The sequence below is a fragment of the Perna viridis genome, chromosome 9 (genome assembly GCF_037379345.1).
Source record: "Perna viridis isolate PV_CMFRI_1.1 ecotype Kerala chromosome 9, ASM3737934v1, whole genome shotgun sequence".
Taxonomy (NCBI): Eukaryota; Metazoa; Mollusca; class Bivalvia; order Mytilida; family Mytilidae; genus Perna; species Perna viridis.
The window spans coordinates 42,084,075-42,105,369 of record NC_142453.1 but is presented as its reverse complement, the minus strand read 5'-3'; the positions used below and the strand labels follow the sequence as shown (position 1 = coordinate 42,105,369).

General features: G+C 33.2%; 2 protein-coding genes across 5 annotated transcripts; one reads left to right on the top strand and one right to left on the bottom strand.

The window, feature by feature from the left end:
- Positions 1 to 526: 526 nt before the first annotated feature.
- LOC148608596 (B-cell receptor CD22-like) lies at positions 527 to 8,392 on the top strand. The gene is made up of 4 exons (XM_088543606.1): positions 527 to 665; positions 3,674 to 3,742; positions 3,926 to 4,183; positions 5,562 to 8,392. The coding sequence occupies exons 1-4, from the start codon at positions 527 to 529 to the stop codon at positions 5,723 to 5,725; spliced, it is 630 nt and encodes a 209-aa protein (XP_088399732.1). The 3' UTR covers positions 5,726 to 8,392.
- Positions 8,393 to 9,454: 1,062 nt separating this feature from the next.
- Positions 9,455 to 19,599, bottom strand: LOC148608595 (adhesion molecule nephrin-like). 4 transcript variants are annotated; one of them, XR_015915103.1, is made up of 10 exons: positions 19,525 to 19,599; positions 17,661 to 17,954; positions 16,710 to 16,985; positions 16,270 to 16,527; positions 13,516 to 13,818; positions 13,010 to 13,327; positions 11,623 to 11,873; positions 10,244 to 10,369; positions 9,810 to 9,849; positions 9,455 to 9,554 (listed from the first exon to the last, which is right to left on the bottom strand). XR_015915103.1 is itself a non-coding variant. In XM_088544868.1 (8 exons), exons 1-8 carry the CDS (start codon positions 19,553 to 19,555, stop codon positions 10,319 to 10,321), a joined length of 1,782 nt encoding a protein of 593 aa, XP_088400994.1. In that variant the 5' UTR covers positions 19,556 to 19,599; the 3' UTR covers positions 10,243 to 10,318. The 4 variants fall into 4 exon arrangements, 1 of the variants encoding a protein (XP_088400994.1); XR_015915102.1 differs by lacking the exons at positions 9,455 to 9,554; positions 9,810 to 9,849 and having other exon boundaries at positions 10,243 to 10,369; positions 11,503 to 11,873; XM_088544868.1 differs by lacking the exons at positions 9,455 to 9,554; positions 9,810 to 9,849 and having other exon boundaries at positions 10,243 to 10,369.
- Positions 19,600 to 21,295: the final 1,696 nt, after the last annotated feature.

Sequence of the window (21,295 nt, the reverse complement as noted above, 5' to 3'; positions counted from 1 at the left end):
TGCATTATTAAAATAACCAAGCCACTTGTTTTATTATTTTTAAATGATATCATTAAGCTGGTGTATTGATGAAATTTTTCTCTCTAAAAAACTCAAGACAGTCTGTATTGTTATATATGAGCTTTGTCGTAAAACGACATATACTTTTTGTATAATCCAACATTATGATAAGGGTTGGGTACTAGATCTCACAGCTACTCATCACTTCATGAATTCATGAAAAAAAGTAACTCCAAGAGATATGTTTCATGGGTTGGATGTTGTTCTAAATAGTTTTAATCAACGAAAATTACAAATGTATTCACATTCATATTAACATATTTGTTAAAATATTTCTATTACGAGCTACATGTATACTGTACATGATCATATACTGCAAACAGCAAACTAGTTTGCTAGTACATGCTCATGCAACACATACATGTAGACACAAACCTTTTATTTAATCTAAGATGTATATGACATTTCATTGAAACAACAAAACAGAGATTTCCTATGGAACACTATATAGTCATCAACAGAAAACATGACTCACACTAAAGTCCCAATTAAAGGGGTTTTAGAGGCTGGGCGAAAAGGTCAACAGAAAACACAGGAACATGAAATTACAAAGAAGAACAAGACTAAGTTTGATTTCTTTAGAGTGTGTATGAACCATATCTTTAGTAAATTAGAAACATTCACGTAGTATTATGGACTTGTGTATTCCATTTTTGCAGGGCACTGATAGGATGCTTAACTAGTAACATGTATAGTATGTACAGTTACTGTAACTACTGTTCCCTTTTACATTTACATACATACATGTAACTAGTGACCATTACAAGCCTTCCTTGAGGTCATACATCATGTACATAGAAAATTAAAATAAATTAGTTCAACATTATAGCTTAGTTATACATGTATATAAAGGAATCATACATATACATCTCAACTTATTCACGATGTACAAAGAACTATATTAAAGAACTTCTGTTTTTTGCACAAATGCAAAGTTAAGTGCTTTTTTTAAAGCTAGCATTACAATGTATGAATATGTTTATAATAAATGAGTATGCAATAATGATATTATTTCTGAAATCTTTCATGTATTTGTTTGACCTCTAGTAAATCTTTCTTTTGCCCACACACATTTTTTTGTGTTGTTGTCTATAAACAAGTGTAAGTGTCTTCTCTAAAATTGCCTCTTTAATCTTCGTTCCTCCTTATACTTTGTTCTATTATCAAAACATGACAATTTCACTTCCTATTCATCAACAAACAACACTTTGAAAAATATCTAGCATCTTCTGTTACATTAATTTATACATGTATATATATACACATATTTGCATATATATTCCTAATACCATGCTATTGCATGTGGCCAAGACAGTTCTCCAGAGTCAATGTAAGCAAATTGCTATTTTATTGACCTATTCAAAATCATGGCATGACATAATAAATGGTTGGAGGTATCAGCTTGAACTTAACAATATACTTTGGTGCATCCTGAAATATATAAATATACACAATATAGTTATATATCTATACCATACTTTTACTGTACAGGATTGCATGTTATGATTGGCATGTCATCTAATATACAACTTATTACAAGACACCTAATATCAGGGTTCTCAATTGGTCATTACAATCTTTATATATATTGATATTAACTATTTTCTATTCATAAAACCATGTCCACCATAATAAGAAAATGAAAAAAAAAAATATTAAACACATCATGTTATAACTATGGACTAAATATGTAACTATAACTCAAGCTTAGAAAATTGCAAGCAACACTTTTACTAGTCAGAAAAGATGATTGTGATTGTGCTTGTATATATGTAAGAAGGGTACATGCCTTATAAATGTGGTAACCAGTACATCACACTATTTCCAGATTTGCTAAAATTGAAATTGAAACAATTGAAGGCACAGCTAACAATTTAATTTATTTTTCATTGTATATTTCTTCATCAGGTATTAATATGTACATTGTACATGTTAGTTGTAGTCTCATTTACTACTGGTACTTAGATACATGTATTAAGAAGATGTTAACATTGAAATATTAATAGACAGTGCTACAATTCATCATCACCTATATGCACTTGTGTTTGTCAGTGTACATTTAAAATGCATTTTGAAGTATGAGATATATTGAATCACCTGGTTGTACTGGCAGATGTCTTTCATATTTGGTCATCTTCTACATCACATGGATAATACATACATGCATACATTTATGTGTATGTATATAATCCTTGTTCAAACTGTTCAGGTAGTAAGAAGAGAGAGTCCTAAAATTATAAATGCAAATTGAGTCCCATGTGTTTCTTTAAAATTTATATTTGTAAACTGATTATACAATTTGCTGATAAATAACAAACATGTATGAAATGGGTTGTCATAGTATTATCTTGTGTTCACACCAGTTTTATTTTGGTGCAAATCATGCAAACATATTGCTCGTTCAAAATTTTTAATGCCTTTGTAATTATAAGAAATCAGTTAAAAAGAAAATATACTCCTGATGCTGAAAAATTGTTATGAAATCTCATAGTGCATTTATACCTGAATTCATACACATACATGTACTGCTAAATTCCTCATTTAATCTAAACTGCGGTTCAGTGCAGAATCAAATTATATTCATTTTAGATGCAAATTGCATGTATGTGTGTCATACATGTTATCCTTGATACCATATTTCTGTGATAATTTCGAATATGGAAATAACTTTGGCTATACACTACAAACATATGCATGGTTATAATCAACCTCGACTCTAGTGGCAAACCTCGATATTGAAAATGAAAAGATTGTGTACAAAGTCGGGTCATCGTTTTTGGACCAAGGAAATGCAAAATGTTATGTGTATGATCAACATGATAGAATATCGATTGATAAAAGTAATAAACATTATCTGTAGCTATCACTTCATACGTTTGTATATTGAAAAACCGTAACCTTACGTTCTGTAACATAATTTTCTTCTCGCTAGTTGAAAGAATGTGCGATCAGCTGACAGAAATAATATCAAGCTTCTCAGTAACGTCGTTTTCCATATAAGGTAAAAAGCTCCGGCCACGACTAATGATATGCACATTCACAAAATGGCATATTTCCTCTTTTAAATATTGTTTTCTATCGTCTTGCAACAAAATTTTGAGAGAAAATATCTATTTCGTCCTTATACAAGCATACAAGCATGGAGAATATGAATTAAGTTTCATTCAATATGTGGAAACTATGACCCGTTGAATAAATCAGTTTTCATGTTGCAGATGGATGCATCATAACGATCCACGAGTTCAGGATGACGACCATAAAACGCGTCCACCACACTGGACAAATATGTTGTTGATCAAAAATTTCAGCATTTTGTAAATACCTTCCTCTGTATATTTGGAAGACGATTTGGAATTATCTCTTACAAAGTATGAGGAATCTCTACCAAAAACTATATATTTGTATCTAGGTGTACTATCTGTTTTGGAATAAACAACGATGTATAATGTTTGTAAGTCGGGATTTTAACTCCGTATGGGGAAAAGATGTACACAGTGTTGAAAAAAAATCATAGGTTTTTATGCTATTATATTCAGATAATTGTCTTGAACTGATTGTCTCTAAAAGATCTTTCGAATTTTTCAGGATCCACATTGAATTAATACAACTACAGGAGTAACAAGTGTTGTGGTAAGACTGCAGACCCTCTTTGACAACGACACGGTACAACTTAAGCTAAAGCGTTTGTATATACTTACATTAATATATTCATTTTGACTCTCATTTGAAAGTATAGCAGTTCATGTGTTACCCACAAAATTAAATTTAAAATAAAATAATGAATAACAAATTAGTGCCCAATTGATGATAACAAAAATATAGTAATGATAGTTAGAATTAATGGTTAAATATCTTAATTTTGTAGATGTCCCAGTACTATCAATAAATCTGACGACAGCACAACCATTACATGAAGGTACGACTTTATCATTGGTATGCAATGACATAAAAAACGACGACACCAACACATCGTACAGCTGGCTGTATAAGGGACAGAACCTTAACAAAACTACTAATGTACTTCAGATACAGAACATCACTCGACAAGAACGTGGTATTTTTACCTGTAGAGGACAGAACATTGCTGGCGAGGGAATGGAAAATATCACACTTGATGTTTTATGTAAGTAAGAATAGACAATAAAGTTATAAAATATTTCCACACGGATGACAAGTTAAGAATAATCAAGAGAACTAAGGTTATATCAGTAATCAAAAGAATGTATATATGTAATCCGAAGACCAGAAATAGAAAAAAGACATACACAACAAAGATCAAGAAGTAATTAAAATTATGCATACAAAGTAACGAAAGCAAATGAGCATTTCAGACTCCACTAAACCCAGGGAGCATGGACAAGGTGCAAAGATAGGGTAAGCTTTTCTAGAAACACCGTGAAGTTCCTCATAAAATGTCAAGTCGGAAGATAGACATACGAGGAAATGAAAACTATGACACATTGAATAAATCAGTTTTCATGATGCAGATGGATACACCATAAAGATCCACGAGTTCATGATGACGACCATAAAACGTCAATCTTGCAGCAAGATAATTCGGTTCCAGAAGCCTATTTGCTAGAACTCTAGAGCGATACAAAAAGTCTGCGTTGTTTTGGCTAGCTCTGGCATAAGGTATCAGTTGTGATATGAACACTCGATACGCAGGTGCTGAAGGGATGTTGCTACAGATGAAAGGAAACTTGACAATTCTGAATGAAAACTCACGTTCGTCGTAAATTTTGGCCGAAAGTTTTCCTTTACCATCGATTTCGAAGTGTATATCAAGATATGAGACTGAATTCACATTGCCTATAGTATCCTTTATCTCAAATATATTGGGGTAGTTGCGATGTATCAGATCCCCGAAATTAGGAATGTTTAGAGATAAGAAGTCATCAATATAGCAGAAACGGAGACTAAGGGATCTAGCTAAATGATATTTCTTCCTTTCCTTTGGATCAGATCATCTATAAAGTCAGCCTCATTAGAGTAAAGGAATAGGTCAGCAAGTAGAGGAGCGCAATTTGTTCCCATTGGATGCCGACCGTTTGTTTAAAATAAAACGTCTACAACACTGAACAAATATGTTGTCAATTAAAAAATCAAGCATATTGTAAAAATCTTCCTCAGTATATTTAGAATTTGATTTGGAATTATTTCATACAACGTATGAATAATCTCTACTAAGAACTATATATTTGCATATCGGTGTACCATCTTATTTGGAAAAAAACAACGATGTAGAATGTTTCAAAGTCGGGATTGTAACTGGGTATGGGGAATAGAAGTTGACAAATCACAGGTTTTAATGCTATTATATTCTGATAATAGTCTTGAACTGATTGTCTTCAAAAGATCTTTCGATTTTATTCAGGATCCACATTGAATAAATACTACTACGGGACTAATAAGAGTTGTGATAGGATGCAGACCCTCTTTTTCAATTGTGAGTATAGAAGTTAAAAGTTTTGAAAGAGGTTTGGTGGTACATTTTGCAGATCTAGCGATGAAACCTTGTTTGTATGGATTTTTGTGGAGTTTAGGAATCCAATACATAGACGGTAAATCACAATCATCGTCCTTGGTAGTGAGAACAAAAGAGGATAGCACAGATTTATGGTTTTCCACAATCTCTTCTTTGGATAGAGTGGTAGCAGTATAGGTCTTATCACTGCTATTATTTTCTACGTCTACCTCTGATAATAAACATTTGATGTAGAACGTTTTGCAGACAAAAACAATGTTGTTGTGGGCTTTGTCTGCTGGTGCAATATTTTTGATACATCGGGGTTTTGAAGACTGATGTAGCCTTGGCACTCATCGACCTACTTAAAACTTTCATTCGTTTCAAAATTAATGACCTCACGGCCGGAAATGAAATATTTAGTAACCTTTAATCACTTTCTTTGCGTTGTTGATTCATGTATATTCATAACTATACTTTTTTTCTGGAATTCGACATGACAAGAAAGATAGAATGTAATTTGTAATTTATACATGGTGTACCATTTAACTGATGGAAAAGTATTTTACACAACGAAAATAAGACATGTTCTTAACAGTTTAAAAGTAGCTTTTGTGAAATTGAATTTTACGTTGTCCATTCTTTTGGGATTGTTACAACGCAACCCTAACGAAGGTTTAGTTTATAATAGAATAAATTCGTCACATAACAAGGAGTATCATTTGTGTGCATTTTTTTGTTTTATCTTAAGCACCAACTTTATATCCAAATACTCTTGAAATATTTGCTGACATAAAACTATGAATCGGACAAGTTTATTTTAAACTCTTAAAAGTTCATTCATTTGCCTTCAATTTCAAAGTCCTTTTCAGTCATCATAAGAATAAGATAAAATAAAATTTAAATAACAAGGAAGGCGACCTGAACCTACGATGGTGTAGGCAATGTGGACATTAATCAATTATATTAACAAAAAATAAAAAAAAAAACTTTATTTTTAGAATTCATGGATGATATCATTCATTAAAACTTTTCGTATTTTGTATGCACACTGAAAGAATTTTCAAAGAATTTATTTTTCTCAAGACTAAAGTATTTATGACCAAAAAACAATTCAAAAGTAACGGGCGGGGGCTAGTAGATATTGCAGATCTTCAAATATATCTCATTTTGCACAAGAAATATTTTACGATGTAGTAAAATGCATAGAATTTTCAGTTTTATAATAACCACATGCCAATGTAGCATTTTGGATGAAAAAATACATAGATAATATTTCAATATTTTTGTTTCTTGTATGTATAATACTATGTGATCTATTAACGCAATAAATGTATTTAGTTGCAATATCAGGAATATAATTTTTTCATGATTTGTTTTTACTTAAGAGTAGATAATGAAGGGCTTTTGTGTATGCCTATACCGGGAGAGTTTCCCAAAAATATGCTTGATGAAAATTAAATGCTGAAAGATTGATAGACGTGTGTGTGGAACTGATATATTATGGCTGTTTCGCAAATTATTATTGCTTATCTCCAAAACAGATTGTGGAACTAAGTCACTAATTCAATGGGAGCCTGTGGATTCATAATTTTGCAGAATAGTACAGCCCGTCTAACATAACGACGGACTTTCAATGTTTACTTTTTATTGTATGTCAATATCTTCTACACTGCTTTAACCAATTTAGCCTATTTGTGTCAAAATATACCTGAAATAAGTAAATATAATAGGCGCTATAATTGAGAAACGAAGACGCAGGAACCGCCTTGATATTTTTATGATATCTCCTAAAACGTTACAGAACACCAATTCAACTAATGAACATTTGGAACGTACGCAAAATAGTCCAACACAGACATTACTTACTGTTAAACACAGCGGTGTGAAAAAAATTCAAAACATGAAACAGTTTCCGAAAAGAATGTTGTGAAAATAGTGGTTTCTAGCCTTGAGAACATAAGAAGGCTGTGTCTAGCAATAATATTACTCGTACAATTATTCTTGACAGATATTACACATGATATTTATAATCATCACGCTTAAATCAATGACATAAGAGATAGTTTTGATTTTTTAGCTTAGATGTCACAGATGTCGATATTCCCGAAGCACAGGTTTTGATGCATTCAAACAAATTCTCTAAGAAAAGCTTTAAACGCACAATAAACGAACGCTTACTACGTGCGTTTAAACGCACGATAGACGAAAGATGAAAAATGATATAAACAAATAATAATGAAAAACAAAATAGAAGAATGAATTAATGAAAATTTATCAATTAATAATATAAAAATAACAGTTAAATCAAGGAATAATTAAAGTACAACTATAAACGAACACTTCTATCGTGCGTTCATCTTGCGTTTAAACGAACGAAAAACGATGTGTAAGAGTAATCAAGGGAACCAAGGTTATAGCGGTAATCAAAAGAATGTAATCCAGGGACAAAGACCAGACATGGAAATCAAAGTCCGGGGTAGACAAACAAGGGAAGGAAAACTATGACCCTTGAATAAATCAGTTTTCATGGTGGTGATGGATACACCATAACGATCCACGAGTTGCACGATAAACGATGCACGAACGCTAAAATGGGAAACCTGAACGTTTCAAGGAGTGTATATACAGTTACAAAACTTCGATACAAATAAGACGATTGATTGCTTTCTTCTTAACATTTTAAAATTGGATTTATGTTGACAGAGTCTGTAATAGGTTTCTGATGTCCTTTTTTACTATTTACCAAACTTTACGACAAACGTAATGACATTTCATTCAAAATTGTCTACTTTCCTCTCATCTGCTGCAACATCAATTCAACACCTGCGTATGGAGTGTTCATATTACAACTCATACGTTATGCCAGAGTAGAGCTTGTCGAAACTTTGCAGACCTTTTGTATCGCGCTAGAATTCTAACAAATAGGCTTCTGGAGCAAGGTTGCAACAAGAGTGAAATCTTCAAAGTTTTATGGCCGTCATCATGAACTCGTGGATCTTTACGGTGTATCCATCTGCGCCATGAAAACTGCTTTGTTCAACGCGTTATTGTTGAAAGTTTGGTCTTATTGTAAACTTTTTTTCTGATGTCCCTGATGTATCATACGCTGTGAGGCCAATGTCGTTAATTGATGAATTGATCTTGTAAAAGACATGTCCCAAGCAATAAATATTATTTACTCATTAGTTTATTATATTTAATTTGATAAAATAAAAAAAACAATTGGTAATTGAAAAGATACTTTGTGTATAGCAATATCTATTTACATTTTGAATCACAATCTATAATACATGAGGATGTCAATCGCAATCTGTGGATATCATCTAATAGTTAACATACAGTCTTGTTATATATAGAAATTCAATACAATAATGAACTATATTACAAAATTATTTTTGTTATAAACGTAAAGAAAGGTCTGAAAAATTCCCTACGATGTTAGAACTATCAAATTTGCGATGTATTTCGACAGTGTAGCAAATAGAGTCTTCACATTCTGAGACGTTGTATATATATACATTAAACGTATTTCAAAATTTAACTCTCTCTCACTAACACACATACACACACCGTCTCTCTCTCTCTCTCTTTCTCTCCCTCTCTCAGGTTGTGTTTTGTTCTTTTTACTTTTATATTTCTTATATTTACATCAAGTTTATACACAATAGAAAATCTCTTTGATTCTTCATAATTTATCATCTAGTTAAATACAATATCATCATAGATAGATGAATGTGTGGTATCTAACAGATGATCATAAAGATAGGGATTCAAATATGAATGGTTGTCTGATGTAGTTGCAGACTTTGTATTGTCTATGTTCAATCTTAAATTATTTGTATTGGCTGTGGTGGTTGTTTCAACTGAGTGTGTTATCCAAATGACAGAATCATACGATCCACTGTCCGTTTCCGATTCCAAAGAGTTTGTCATCTGCACATCAGGGTCATATGTATCACTGTCAACATCCTCATAATGAGGATAAACATCCTGAATTTCCTGCCCATTGTCCTCAGTCTGCTTCCTAAAAGAGTTTGTCATAAAATGTAGGATTTGGAGGTTTATATGCTTACTATCTATTACCATAAAATTCCTTACACATTACAACATTAGAATTGTCTGAAGAATCATTCTAGACATTAATCTGTGTGTATAAATAAAATACACGTTTCCGTGGGCTCTATCTTTTTTACATCACGTTCTACATTGTAACAGTACATCAGGTATCATAACACAAGTGACATTATAAAATATGGAATACTAAACAGGTTCTACTTACTCCATCTGTTTATCTTGATATTGTTTTGTTTTTCTTTTGCCTTAAATAGAAAAAAACACTATTTAAAATAATTTAAAAATGTATCCTCATATTTAAAAAATAACATCATTTACCTGTATTAACATCATAATCATGCATGAGTCCCGAGCAACCTATTTTAGGTTACAAATAAAAAAGTAGAAATAGCTTACAATACTATTTAAGAAAAGTTAAGTTTCTTTCCATGCTTTGTGGTTTTATGTATGACATGTATTAAACGCCTGAGATTTGTTCTGTGGTTACACGACTAACATTTAAACATGCTTTTATCTCCTTGTGCATCATTTAATCTTCTCTCATTTTATTAATTAAATGATGTTCCTGTATAAGATGATTACATATACCACACTAACAGTGGTTTAGGTATGCCCAATACAACATATGAGAAAAAATACCTCTCTCTTTATAACACCAAAAGCAAATGAGCGGTCCACTTAAGCTTAAAAGAATCCCTGTTATAACTGCTGTTTTTAGAACGATGTTAGGTTCCGTCTTGTTTTGCGGAGGAAACAACTTTTTATCTAATAATTGTAAAACAAGCTATTATCAAAACGTCACAATTTATACTTATATGATTTCTTATTTCCTGCTATTCATGACAAATATGTCAACACAACCCTTGTCGTCTTATTTCTTTATTACATTTTACAGATACTGTTTACATGAAGCTGTGATACAAATCTGATTTAATAACACGGGTATGTTCCACATACATTGATCTCATTAATAAACAGACATGTAGCATGTAGTTGGCAAGTTGACACGACTAGTTGTAAGACTCTCCTTTAGACTTGACTTTTTATGAGCAACTCGGCGGGTGTGTCTAGAAAAGCAGAGGACGCTTACCCTACCGGTGCACCTGGTCCGTGCTCACAGTTTTTAGTGGAGTCCGAGTAGCTCATTCACTTTTTTTACTTTGTATGTATGATTTAGGTTACTTTATGTTCTTTGTTGTGAATGTCTGTTTTCCATGTCTGGTCTTTGTCCCATAAAGGTTTCGTGCTGAAGCTTCCTCGTGTTCCAAATCTGTTTTGCTAAGTATACATATTTTAACACTAAAATCACAACGTATAAAACAAAAGGTGCAACATTAAATGACGAATACAAAAATAAAAAAACAAAAAAACAAAAACAAAAACAACAACAACATTAGAAACTAAGATTAAACCCTAGAAAACTTCCTTACTGTGGAAAGATAACTGTTCCTGTATATTGCAAGACACTACACGTAAAAATGGTCGGAAATAGATAAACATTTTAAAATCGCTGATTGTTGTCCAAAATGACATGCTGTTGTAAAAGTTCTTATCAAGGAGATTTTATTTTAAGAACTTTAACTTTGAGCAACACAATCCTTGTTTAAGTAATTCTCATGTCAGTCGCTCAACCCTCACTATACAGAAAGTTTTGATAGTAAAAATGACTGAGAGCCTGATTTCACTCTGACGGGAAGTTAAATAAACCCCAGCATGTAAACTGGGAACCAAAATTAATAACAACAGCATGTGATGTTCAAACCTTGACGGCGTTCAGTTTAACGGAGAAATGATCAAACTATTAATGTAACCAACATTAAAAAGTTTTACAACGTTATGAAGAAAAATAAATCCTAGTAATTTAAAACCATAGACGGCTTAATCATTTTTATAAATACCAATGTATTCAACTTCGCCCTCTCACAGGTGACACCTGCATGATATCACATCACATGTATCGTCTATATTATATAAGCATGCAGTAATGTATATTTTACCTTCGTCTTTATCTTGTATACCTTGGTATAGTTACTACGTCCCAAATTATTCTGAGCCCACATTCGTATTTCGTAAGTTGTCTCTGGGTCAAGGTTTTGTAATGAGGCAGATTTCCCTTCAAACATATGCTCTCCCCAATCATATTGTCCAAGTGTCCTGAACTGGATATGGAATGATTGTTTATATCCTCCACTGAATCCATGTTGCCACTTCACCTGAACAGAATCGTGATTTGCTTTCAGGAAATTTATATTTGGTTTCCCAGGTGGACCTTCAAAACGAAAAACGAAAATGAATCTTATGATTGAAATGCTTTATGTGCTGCGCTATCAGCAAAGTAAGAAATTCAACAGTGGAAAGTTTAACCGAATTCATAAAACATCAATAAAAATACAACATAAAGAAACAGCACATGAGTACTTTATTATAAACTACAATGAATTGACATCAACTGGGGTAAGTTTAGATTGCTTTTACTTACAAAACGTTTGACGCTGAAATATGAGATAATTACAAGTCATGGAGAAAAATACAGCCTAAAAATAAATACACCAACAATGAAGAGGATTTAAAATGAAATAATATTTCTCATGTTACTATTTTCAGTGTGTGTTATCCAGGGATAAAGACCCGACATGGAAAACAGACATACACAACAAAGAACATACAGTGCCTAAAATCATACATACAAAGTAACAAAAGCAAATGAGCAACTGCACTAAAAACTGGGAGCATGGACCAGGTGCACCGGTAGGGTAAGCGTCCTCTGCTTTTTCTAGAAACACCCGCCGAGTTGCTCATAAAAAGCCAAGTCCGGGGTAGACAAATGAGGAAAGGAAAACTATGACCCGTTGAATAAATCAGTTTTCATGGTGCAAATTGATACACCATAATGATCCACGAGTTCATGATGACGACCATAGAACTTCTGAAGTGATGACTTCAATCTTGTAGGAACACAACCCTGTTCCAGAAGCCTATTTGTTAGAGTTCTAGTGCGATACAAACAGTCTGCGTAGTTTCGGCAAGCTCTGGCATAACGTATGAGTTGTGATATGAACACTCCATACGCAGGTGCTGAGGGGATGTTGCCACAGATGAAAGGAAAGTTGACAATTCTGAATGAAAAGTTATCACGTTTGTCGTAAAATTTGGTCAATAGTTTTCCTTTACCATCGATTTCTAAGTGTATAATATAAGTAATCGAGGGACAAAGACCAGACATGGAAAACATACATGCACAACAAATAACATGAAGTAACTAAAATCATAAATACAAAGTAACAACTGCAAATGAACAACTCGGACTCCAAGCATTGGAACATTGACCATGGGCCCGGTAGGGTAAGCGTTAAACATGTCATTTCAAATAAAATGATTGCCTTAAATAATCATATAGATATGTACCTGTGTGATTCAGTTTTACATTGAAGACAGTCTGTCCATAAACATTGCTAATTGTAATTTTGTAGGTGCGAAAATGTTCAGCAGTTGTCATGTTAATTGTAAGTGTGCAGATATAGCCCTTCACAAAAATATTTTTCCCTGACAGATTTGTTTCAAGTATCTTTTGTTTACACGCTTCGTCTGAGTAAACCTGACCATTGCTATCTTCCCAGTGACTCTTTACAGCAACCGAACTTAACATTAATATTGATATTGTAGAGGTTTGATCATTATAACCGTATTGAGTAAGTTCTGACTCTTTGGTGACAAATGGCTTTTCTGCAATAAAGATAGAAGCATGAATTTAATGTTTACATCTAGGTGTGCATGCTGTATTCAATGAAAAATACATGAAAAAATCGACTATGAAGGCTTAAAAATGGCAGTGCAAGCTGAAAATTGAAAACAAAATAGGAAAAGTTAAGTGAAAGTTCAAACGTAAATCAAATGTTGAATATAATATTTACCTTTAACGTGTACTGCTACATGCCCAGTGCGCCAAATTGATCCATTTCTCGTCCGTATACCATTGGAAACATTACAGATGAAGTATCTATCAATAGAATACATATTGTCTTTGTAATACCTCGATAGGTCCAGATCTCCGTCCCTCGTTCCATTCAGACGCCTCCAAAATTCCCCTATATTTGTTAATTGTTTCCATTCACCGTAGGTAAAGTTAGTCGGATTACCTGACACATTGCATTTGATAGGTTTGATCAAATCCTCTTTTGTTATATTAATAGAAGTGTTGTAAACTACAGCTCCATCTAAATAAAAAGTTAAGAAAGTTAAAAAAGTAATTCTTATATAATGTACTAAAACACAACTAAATAGTTTATGTATAAACCAATGTCTTAGTACCCATGAGCTTAAAAGAGTAATCAAGGGAACCAATATTCTAACCAATATAACACATATAAAATCACAAAAGTGAATGAGCAACTTGGACTCCATTGAAAACTGGGAGGATCGACCAGGTGCACCGGTAAGTAAGCGTCCTCTGCTTTTCTAGAAACACCCTCGAGTTACTCATAAAAAATCAAGTCCAGGGCAGACGGAAGAAGACACATATTTCAGCTATATTCAGGCGATGAACACGAAATTAATGCCACAATGAACATGAAGAGATGATGAAATGAAAAATGGGAAGGGACACAAGGACAATAGGGTCGAAAATTTTGATTATCATTAGAAATAGGGAGAGGTGGGTAGGGTCGGGTATTTTAGCCTCCTGTTGCGGAGCGCAAAGGTTCCTACTCCTATTGAATACCACAGAATGGTTCTTTAACGTGCATGGAACGTGGCATTTTCCCCAACACGATGCACTACTATCGTTTGCAGTCAGGTTTGTCGTATTATAGCTTGACAACCCCAGTATGTAACACGCCAGGGGCACCCCATTCCACCACCTGGGGTGCACAACCCAGTTCCTCTATGGGCAGAGCGCCTAGCCCCTGGCAAGTCTTCTGAACACTATTTCGTCGCATTTTACGGAAGCCTAGCGCTGATTCAGGCCTATTCTTTTGACACCCGGACCTGCACAGGGCTGGTGCAAATGGATACACCGCCACAATCATATCCACGAGTTCATGCTGACGACCATAAAACGTCTGTAGAGGTGACTTCAATCTTGTAGCAACATAACACAGTTATATCCTAAGTACATAAACAGTTACGGCAAGTTCTCGCATAATGTATGAGTTGTGTTATGAAAACACCAAACCCAGGTGCTAAAGGGATGTTGCCACAGATGAAAGGAACGTTGACAATACGGAATAGATTGCCTGTTTACAGTAGATACGCCATATCATTAGTTAAGTTATAAGTGTTATAGCTGGATATGCAAATTGTACCACCAAACCTCTTTCAAAACTTTTAACTTCTATACTCACAATTGAAAAAGAGGGTCTGCATCCTATCACAACTCTTATTAGTCCCGTAGTAGTATTTATTCAATGTGGATCCTGAATAAAATCGAAAGATCTTTTGAAGACAATCAGTTCAAGACTATTATCAGAATATAATAGCATTAAAACCTGTGATTTGTCAACTTCTATTCCCCATACCCAGTTACAATCCCGACTTTGAAACATTCTACATCGTTGTTTTTTTTCCAAATAAGATGGTACACCGATATGCAAATATATATTTCTTAGTAGAGATTATTCATACGTTGTATGAAATAATTCCAAATCAAATTCTAAATATACTGAGGAAAATTTTTACAATATGCTTGATTTTTTAATTGACAACATATTTGTTCAGTGTTGTAGACGTTTTATTTTAAACAAACGGTCGGCATCCAATGGGAACAAATTGCGCTCCTCTACTTGCTGACCTATTCCTTTACTCTAATGAGGCTGACTTTATAGATGATCTGATCCAAAGGAAAGGAAGAAATATCATTTAGCTAGATCCCTTAGTCTCCGTTTCTGCTATATAGATGAGGTATTATCTCTAAACATTCCTAATTTCGGGGATCTGATACATCGCAACTACCCCAAAATATTTGAGATAAAGGATACTATAGGCAATGTGAATTCAGTCTCATATCTTGATATACACTTCGAAATCGATGGTAAAGGAAAACTCTCGGCCAAAATTTACGACGAACGTGAGTTTTCATTCAGAATTGTCAAGTTTCCTTTCATCTGTAGCAACATCCCTTCAGCACCTGCGTATCGAGTGTTCATATCACAACTGATACCTTATGCCAGAGCTAGCCAAAACAACGCAGACTTTTTGTATCGCTCTAGAGTTCTAGCAAATAGGCTTCTGGAACCGAATTATCTTGCTGCAAGATTGACGTTTTATGGTCGTCATCATGAACTCGTGGATCTTTATGGTGTATCCATCTGCATCATGAAAACTGATTTATTCAATGTGTCATAGTTTTCATTTCCTCGTATGTCTATCTCCCGACTTGACATTTTATGAGGAACTTCACGGTGTTTCTAGAAAAGCTTACCCTATCTTTGCACCTTGTCCATGCTCCCTGGGTTTAGTGGAGTCTGAAATGCTCATTTGCTTTCGTTACTTTGTATGTATAATTTTAATTACTTCTTGATCTTTGTGTGTATGTCTTTTTTCTATTTCTGGTCTTCGGATTACATATATACATTCTTTTCATTACTGATATAACCTTAGTTCTCTTGATTATTCTTAACTTGTCATCCGTGTGGAAATATTATATAACTTTATTGTCTATTCTTACTTACATAAAACATCAAGTGTGATATTTTCCATTCCCTCGCCAGCAATGTTCTGTCCTCTACAGGTAAAAATACCACGTTCTTGTCGAGTGATGTTCTGTATCTGAAGTACATTAGTAGTTTTGTTAAGGTTCTGCCCCTTATACAGCCAGCTGTACGATGTGTTGGTGTCGTCGTTTTTTATGTCATTGCATACCAATGATAAAGTTGTACCTTCATGTAATGGTTGTGCTGTCGTCAGATTTATTGATAGTACTGGGACATCTACAAAATTAAGATATTTAACCATTAATTCTAACTATCATTACTATATTTTGTTATCATCAATTGGGCACTAATTTGTTATTCATTATTTTATTTTAAATTTAATTTTGTGGGTAACACATGAACTGCTATACTTTCAAATGAGAGTCAAAATGAATATATTAATGTAAGTATATACAAACGCTTTAGCTTAAGTTGTACCGTGTCGTTGACAAACACGTCACTGTTATTTGCCAGACAAGTGTAATTTCTACCATCGTCCAATGCTGTTGGTGAGAAAGTCCACGTCAGTGATCCGCCTTCTCCTACCTTCAGTAATGCATTTTCTGACATCCACATAATAGATTCAAATGGGAAACCAGATTTGACTGTACATTCCACTGTCAATTGTCTCCCTACGACACCATATAATAATCCTGTCTCTGTCTTATTTAATATGTTCAAATTCGAGGGATCGACTATAAATGGAGAATATTAATTTAGTTTCATTCATTATGTGATAAGTCTGGAATGCGACAAGAATATGATATATTTTAGCTTCAAAATCAGATGGCACATGATCGAATTGCTTTGCTTAAATTTGGCGTTCTCTTTTTATTATTAGCAGTTTTTGTGTCGTTTTATGAAACATAGATACATTTTGATTTCGATACATTTTTTTCTAAACAATTTTACTAAAAATGCACCACGATTAGTGGGGTTTACCGTGGTGCCATTTGAAATGACGATATATAAACACAATGTAGCGAAACGAATAGAATGAATTAGATAACATATAACAGCTGAAAATATGGAAAACGAGACGTCACACACAAAAAGAAAGACTTAAGATTTTCATATATCAGCATCATCTCCAACGAAAAAAAAACAAACAAAAAGCACTATATGTAGCACTATGATCACCCATAAAAAAACGGGAGTGAAATTAAGGGCTCCGGAATTTTGAACATGTCCTGCTCCACAAGTGGTTTCTGTTATATTGCAGGAGATAATAACTCGGTAAAATTCTTGCTATAATAATTTACCTCACCGACAAAGGGTTCTTGTCTCGCAAGAAAAAAAGGAAAATCGGGCAATATCTTTAATTCAGTAAAGTAACGTGTAAAGGTATATAATAAGTTCAGTTCACATACCATGTTTCATCAAAATAATATCGTAGTCTAATTTTTCTCCTTGACCTACGCATCTGTACTTCTTATAGTCACCGTGAGTCACATTGGTAATGGTCAATTCATTAGCAGCACTAATGGACAATCTTCGCCGTATGTCAGGATCTAATTCATCATTAATTTTGTCGTTTGCTAAGATTTTCGTCGGATTTAGAGACAGCCATTGTGCGTAGTTCTTGAGAGGACATTTCAAAACAGCATGCCCGCCTTCTCGTATGTATATGTCACTTCCGAAAACAGGTGAGGAAATTGTTGTACCTATCAGTTATTTGATTACATATAAGATGGCCAAAAGTTACCAATACCACGCTAAAGTCTGCTGATACTGTTTGGACTATGGTAAAGAGAGTATGCACACGTGTACAATAAAACCATGAACATTTAAACGCGGCTTAGCACGCTATATGTATATATAAATCCTTGGAAAATTTAATATTAAATTGAAACAAAAATGTATTTAGGTATACTCATAAAGGGGTTACCTTTTTCAGATTAATGATTCCCCAACAAACTTACATTTCATGAACACCAGTAAGATAACTTACAGTAAGAGTTTGAGATGGGACGTTGTTAGAATTTCATTAATGGTTCTTGAGACAGTTAACAAAAGGAAACAAAAACATTGAAATTAATCTGGTACATGAAAGTAACACTGAGTTATTACGTGGTTCAGTGGTGTTTTCATAGTTATTTATATTTGGGTGGATAGGACCTTTAAATACATCTATATTATCGTAAATATCAAAACTATTTTGCGAGTTTTCGGAACAGCCAAATCATGAGGGGTCCTGAGCTCATCTGATTGTTTCGAAGCGAATAAATAAAATAAATATATTGATATGTTCAGGTATTGTTTGTATTTTTGCAAGCGCTGTAACCACATTTTATCAATTAAAAATGCGAATGTGGTTACGTGACTGTGCTATGTCATTTAGTTATGCGTGTGTAGTGTTTAGTTTATGTGAAATGCGTGGGGCTTCTACACTTTTTTACGTGATTTCTACGAATGAGAGTTAAAATATTGAAAGTTTTGGTTTGCCAGCGAATATCTTCTTATAGATGTATCAATTTAAACAACTTCGAGAAGAGAATGATAAACAATAACAGAAGTATTTAACTTTTTTATGCGTGAAGACTAGACTCCACAGAGAGACGACACCACTTCTTTTCGAAGATTACATAGAAATATTTCATTATGTTCTGTCATGTCCGATTGAACATTTTACATAAAGTAAATCAAATTTACATTCTAAGTTTTAAACTGTTCCGATCTCGATCTTCAATGGAAATATTGATTTCACCCCTTTTTTACGGAACGGCACTCCTGACAAGTGTATCAGTACCCCGCTTGTACAGCTATAGGATAGTACGGACATATTTATTTGTTATTGGTTTTTGATAATTTTATTTGTGAATCCATAAAGGTTTCGTGCTGAAAGACAAGTCCACCTTAAGAACTCGAAAAAGGGACAAACTAATTTCATTCACACGTTTCCCTCAAGGCCGATGCATTGCCCACTTTCATTACTCAAATTATTGATCGTGGTATTCCTTGTTATGATACAAATTTCTGATTCATTTTCATGTCTTGATTCTGATTTTTGTGTTGTCCTGTAAATGTATTTATATATAAACGCTGCCTGCATCGTCATATCATATGTCGACATTTTATGTCTAGTTTGAAATGTGTTTTCCATTCAATCTCATAGTCATTAACCATGAAAATCTATACTCGTTTAAACAATCATCATTTTATATTAAGCTCTGTACATGCTCCAAATTAAATCTAAAATATTTGATAGTAAGAAAAACTCGAAACACAAATTACCTATTAACATCAGCAACAAAACCATCCCCATCTTGATATGTAAATGATGAACTAGCGCTGACGTCCATATTTCCGCTGAATTATTTCCTTATATAAAAATATTGACAAATGTAGCAATATGAAATAAAATATGTAGCAAACTCTAATCACTTCCTTTTTTTGTTGATTCATGTATATTCAAAATTATGTTTTTTTCTGGAATTAGACATGACAAGGAAGATGAAATACCATTTGTAATTTATACGTGGTGTACCATTTAACTGATGAAAAAGGAATCACAAAGTTTATACAACGAAACTAAGAAAAGCCCTCAACAGTTTTAAAGTAGCTTTTGTCAAAATGCATTTCTAGTAGTCCTTCATACACAAGACCTTTCAATGAACCCTGTATGTTTTTGGGGTTGTTACAAATAGTTTATTGTAGAAAAAATTCGTCCAATAACAAGAAGTATCATTTGCGTGCATTTTTGTTTTATCTTAAGAACCAAATATATATATCTAAATGCTCTTGAGAAATTTGCTGACATAAAACTATATATCGGAAATTATATATCGGAAATTATATATCGGAATTGTTTTTCTTTAACTTTGAAAAGCTCATCAATTTGCTTTCAACTGTATAGTTCTTTGTTAGCTATGATAAGAACAAAATAAAAAAAAATAAATACCACGAAAGGCGACCAGAACCTACAATGGTGTATTTTTTAGGGCATTAATCAATTAGAGATAAAAATAAAAACAAAAAACTATGTTTTGATAATAAAGTGAAACATTTTTTTGGTAATTTTCATGTACACTTGTACTTTGTCGAAGGTGAATTTATTTTCATTAATACTAAAATATCCATGACCAAATAATAATTCAAAAGTATAGTGATCTAACATCGTAATAAAAGTATTAAGTTGCTGCTATCAGGAATAGTATTTTTGCATAATTTGTTTACCTCAAAATAGATAATGAAGGGCTTTTGAGTATGCCTACATCCCCCAAAAATATGCTTGATGAAAAAACAAAAAACAAAAACGAAACAATGTTGATAGATTGATAGGCATGTGATTGGAATTGATATATTATGCCTGTTTCACAAATTATGATTGTTTATCCCAAAAACATATTGTGGAATTAAGTCACCTAATTGAAGGGGAGCCTGTATATTCGTTATTTTATAGACTAGTACAGCCGTTATAACATTACGACGGATTTCAATGTTTACTTTTTTTGATACTTTTTTTGATATTTTTTATATCTTCTATACTGCTTTTACCGTTTTAGCCCATTTTGATATTTTTTATATCTTCTATACTGCTTTTACCGTTTTAGCCCATTTATGTCGAAATATACCGGAAACAATTAATGTAATAGAAGCTTGGGGTTAAGCTTGTTATATAACCTGGTTTTACCAATCTTTCATTTTAAATGCCTGTACCTAGTCAGGACAATTGTAGTGGTTGTGGTTTTCAACTTTAGTTTTATCCCTGATATTGCTATTTGTTATATGGACTTTCTGTCAACAATGCTTTTGACTACTGCGTAGAGTTTTCAATGTCATAAAAAACAAATGGAAGGCTACATATAGGCCTAGCCTGCCATCCAATCCTATTGATAATTTATGAATAAAATATGTTTGAAACAAAAGCAAATGAGTTAACGTGATAAAAGAAAACCAATGCAGCAAATTGTATATTTCAGATTTATACAGTCATAGTTATTAAACAATATTTGTTAAAGGATCATGGAAATCTCACACGACAGGTAATAGACCGATTTTCAAA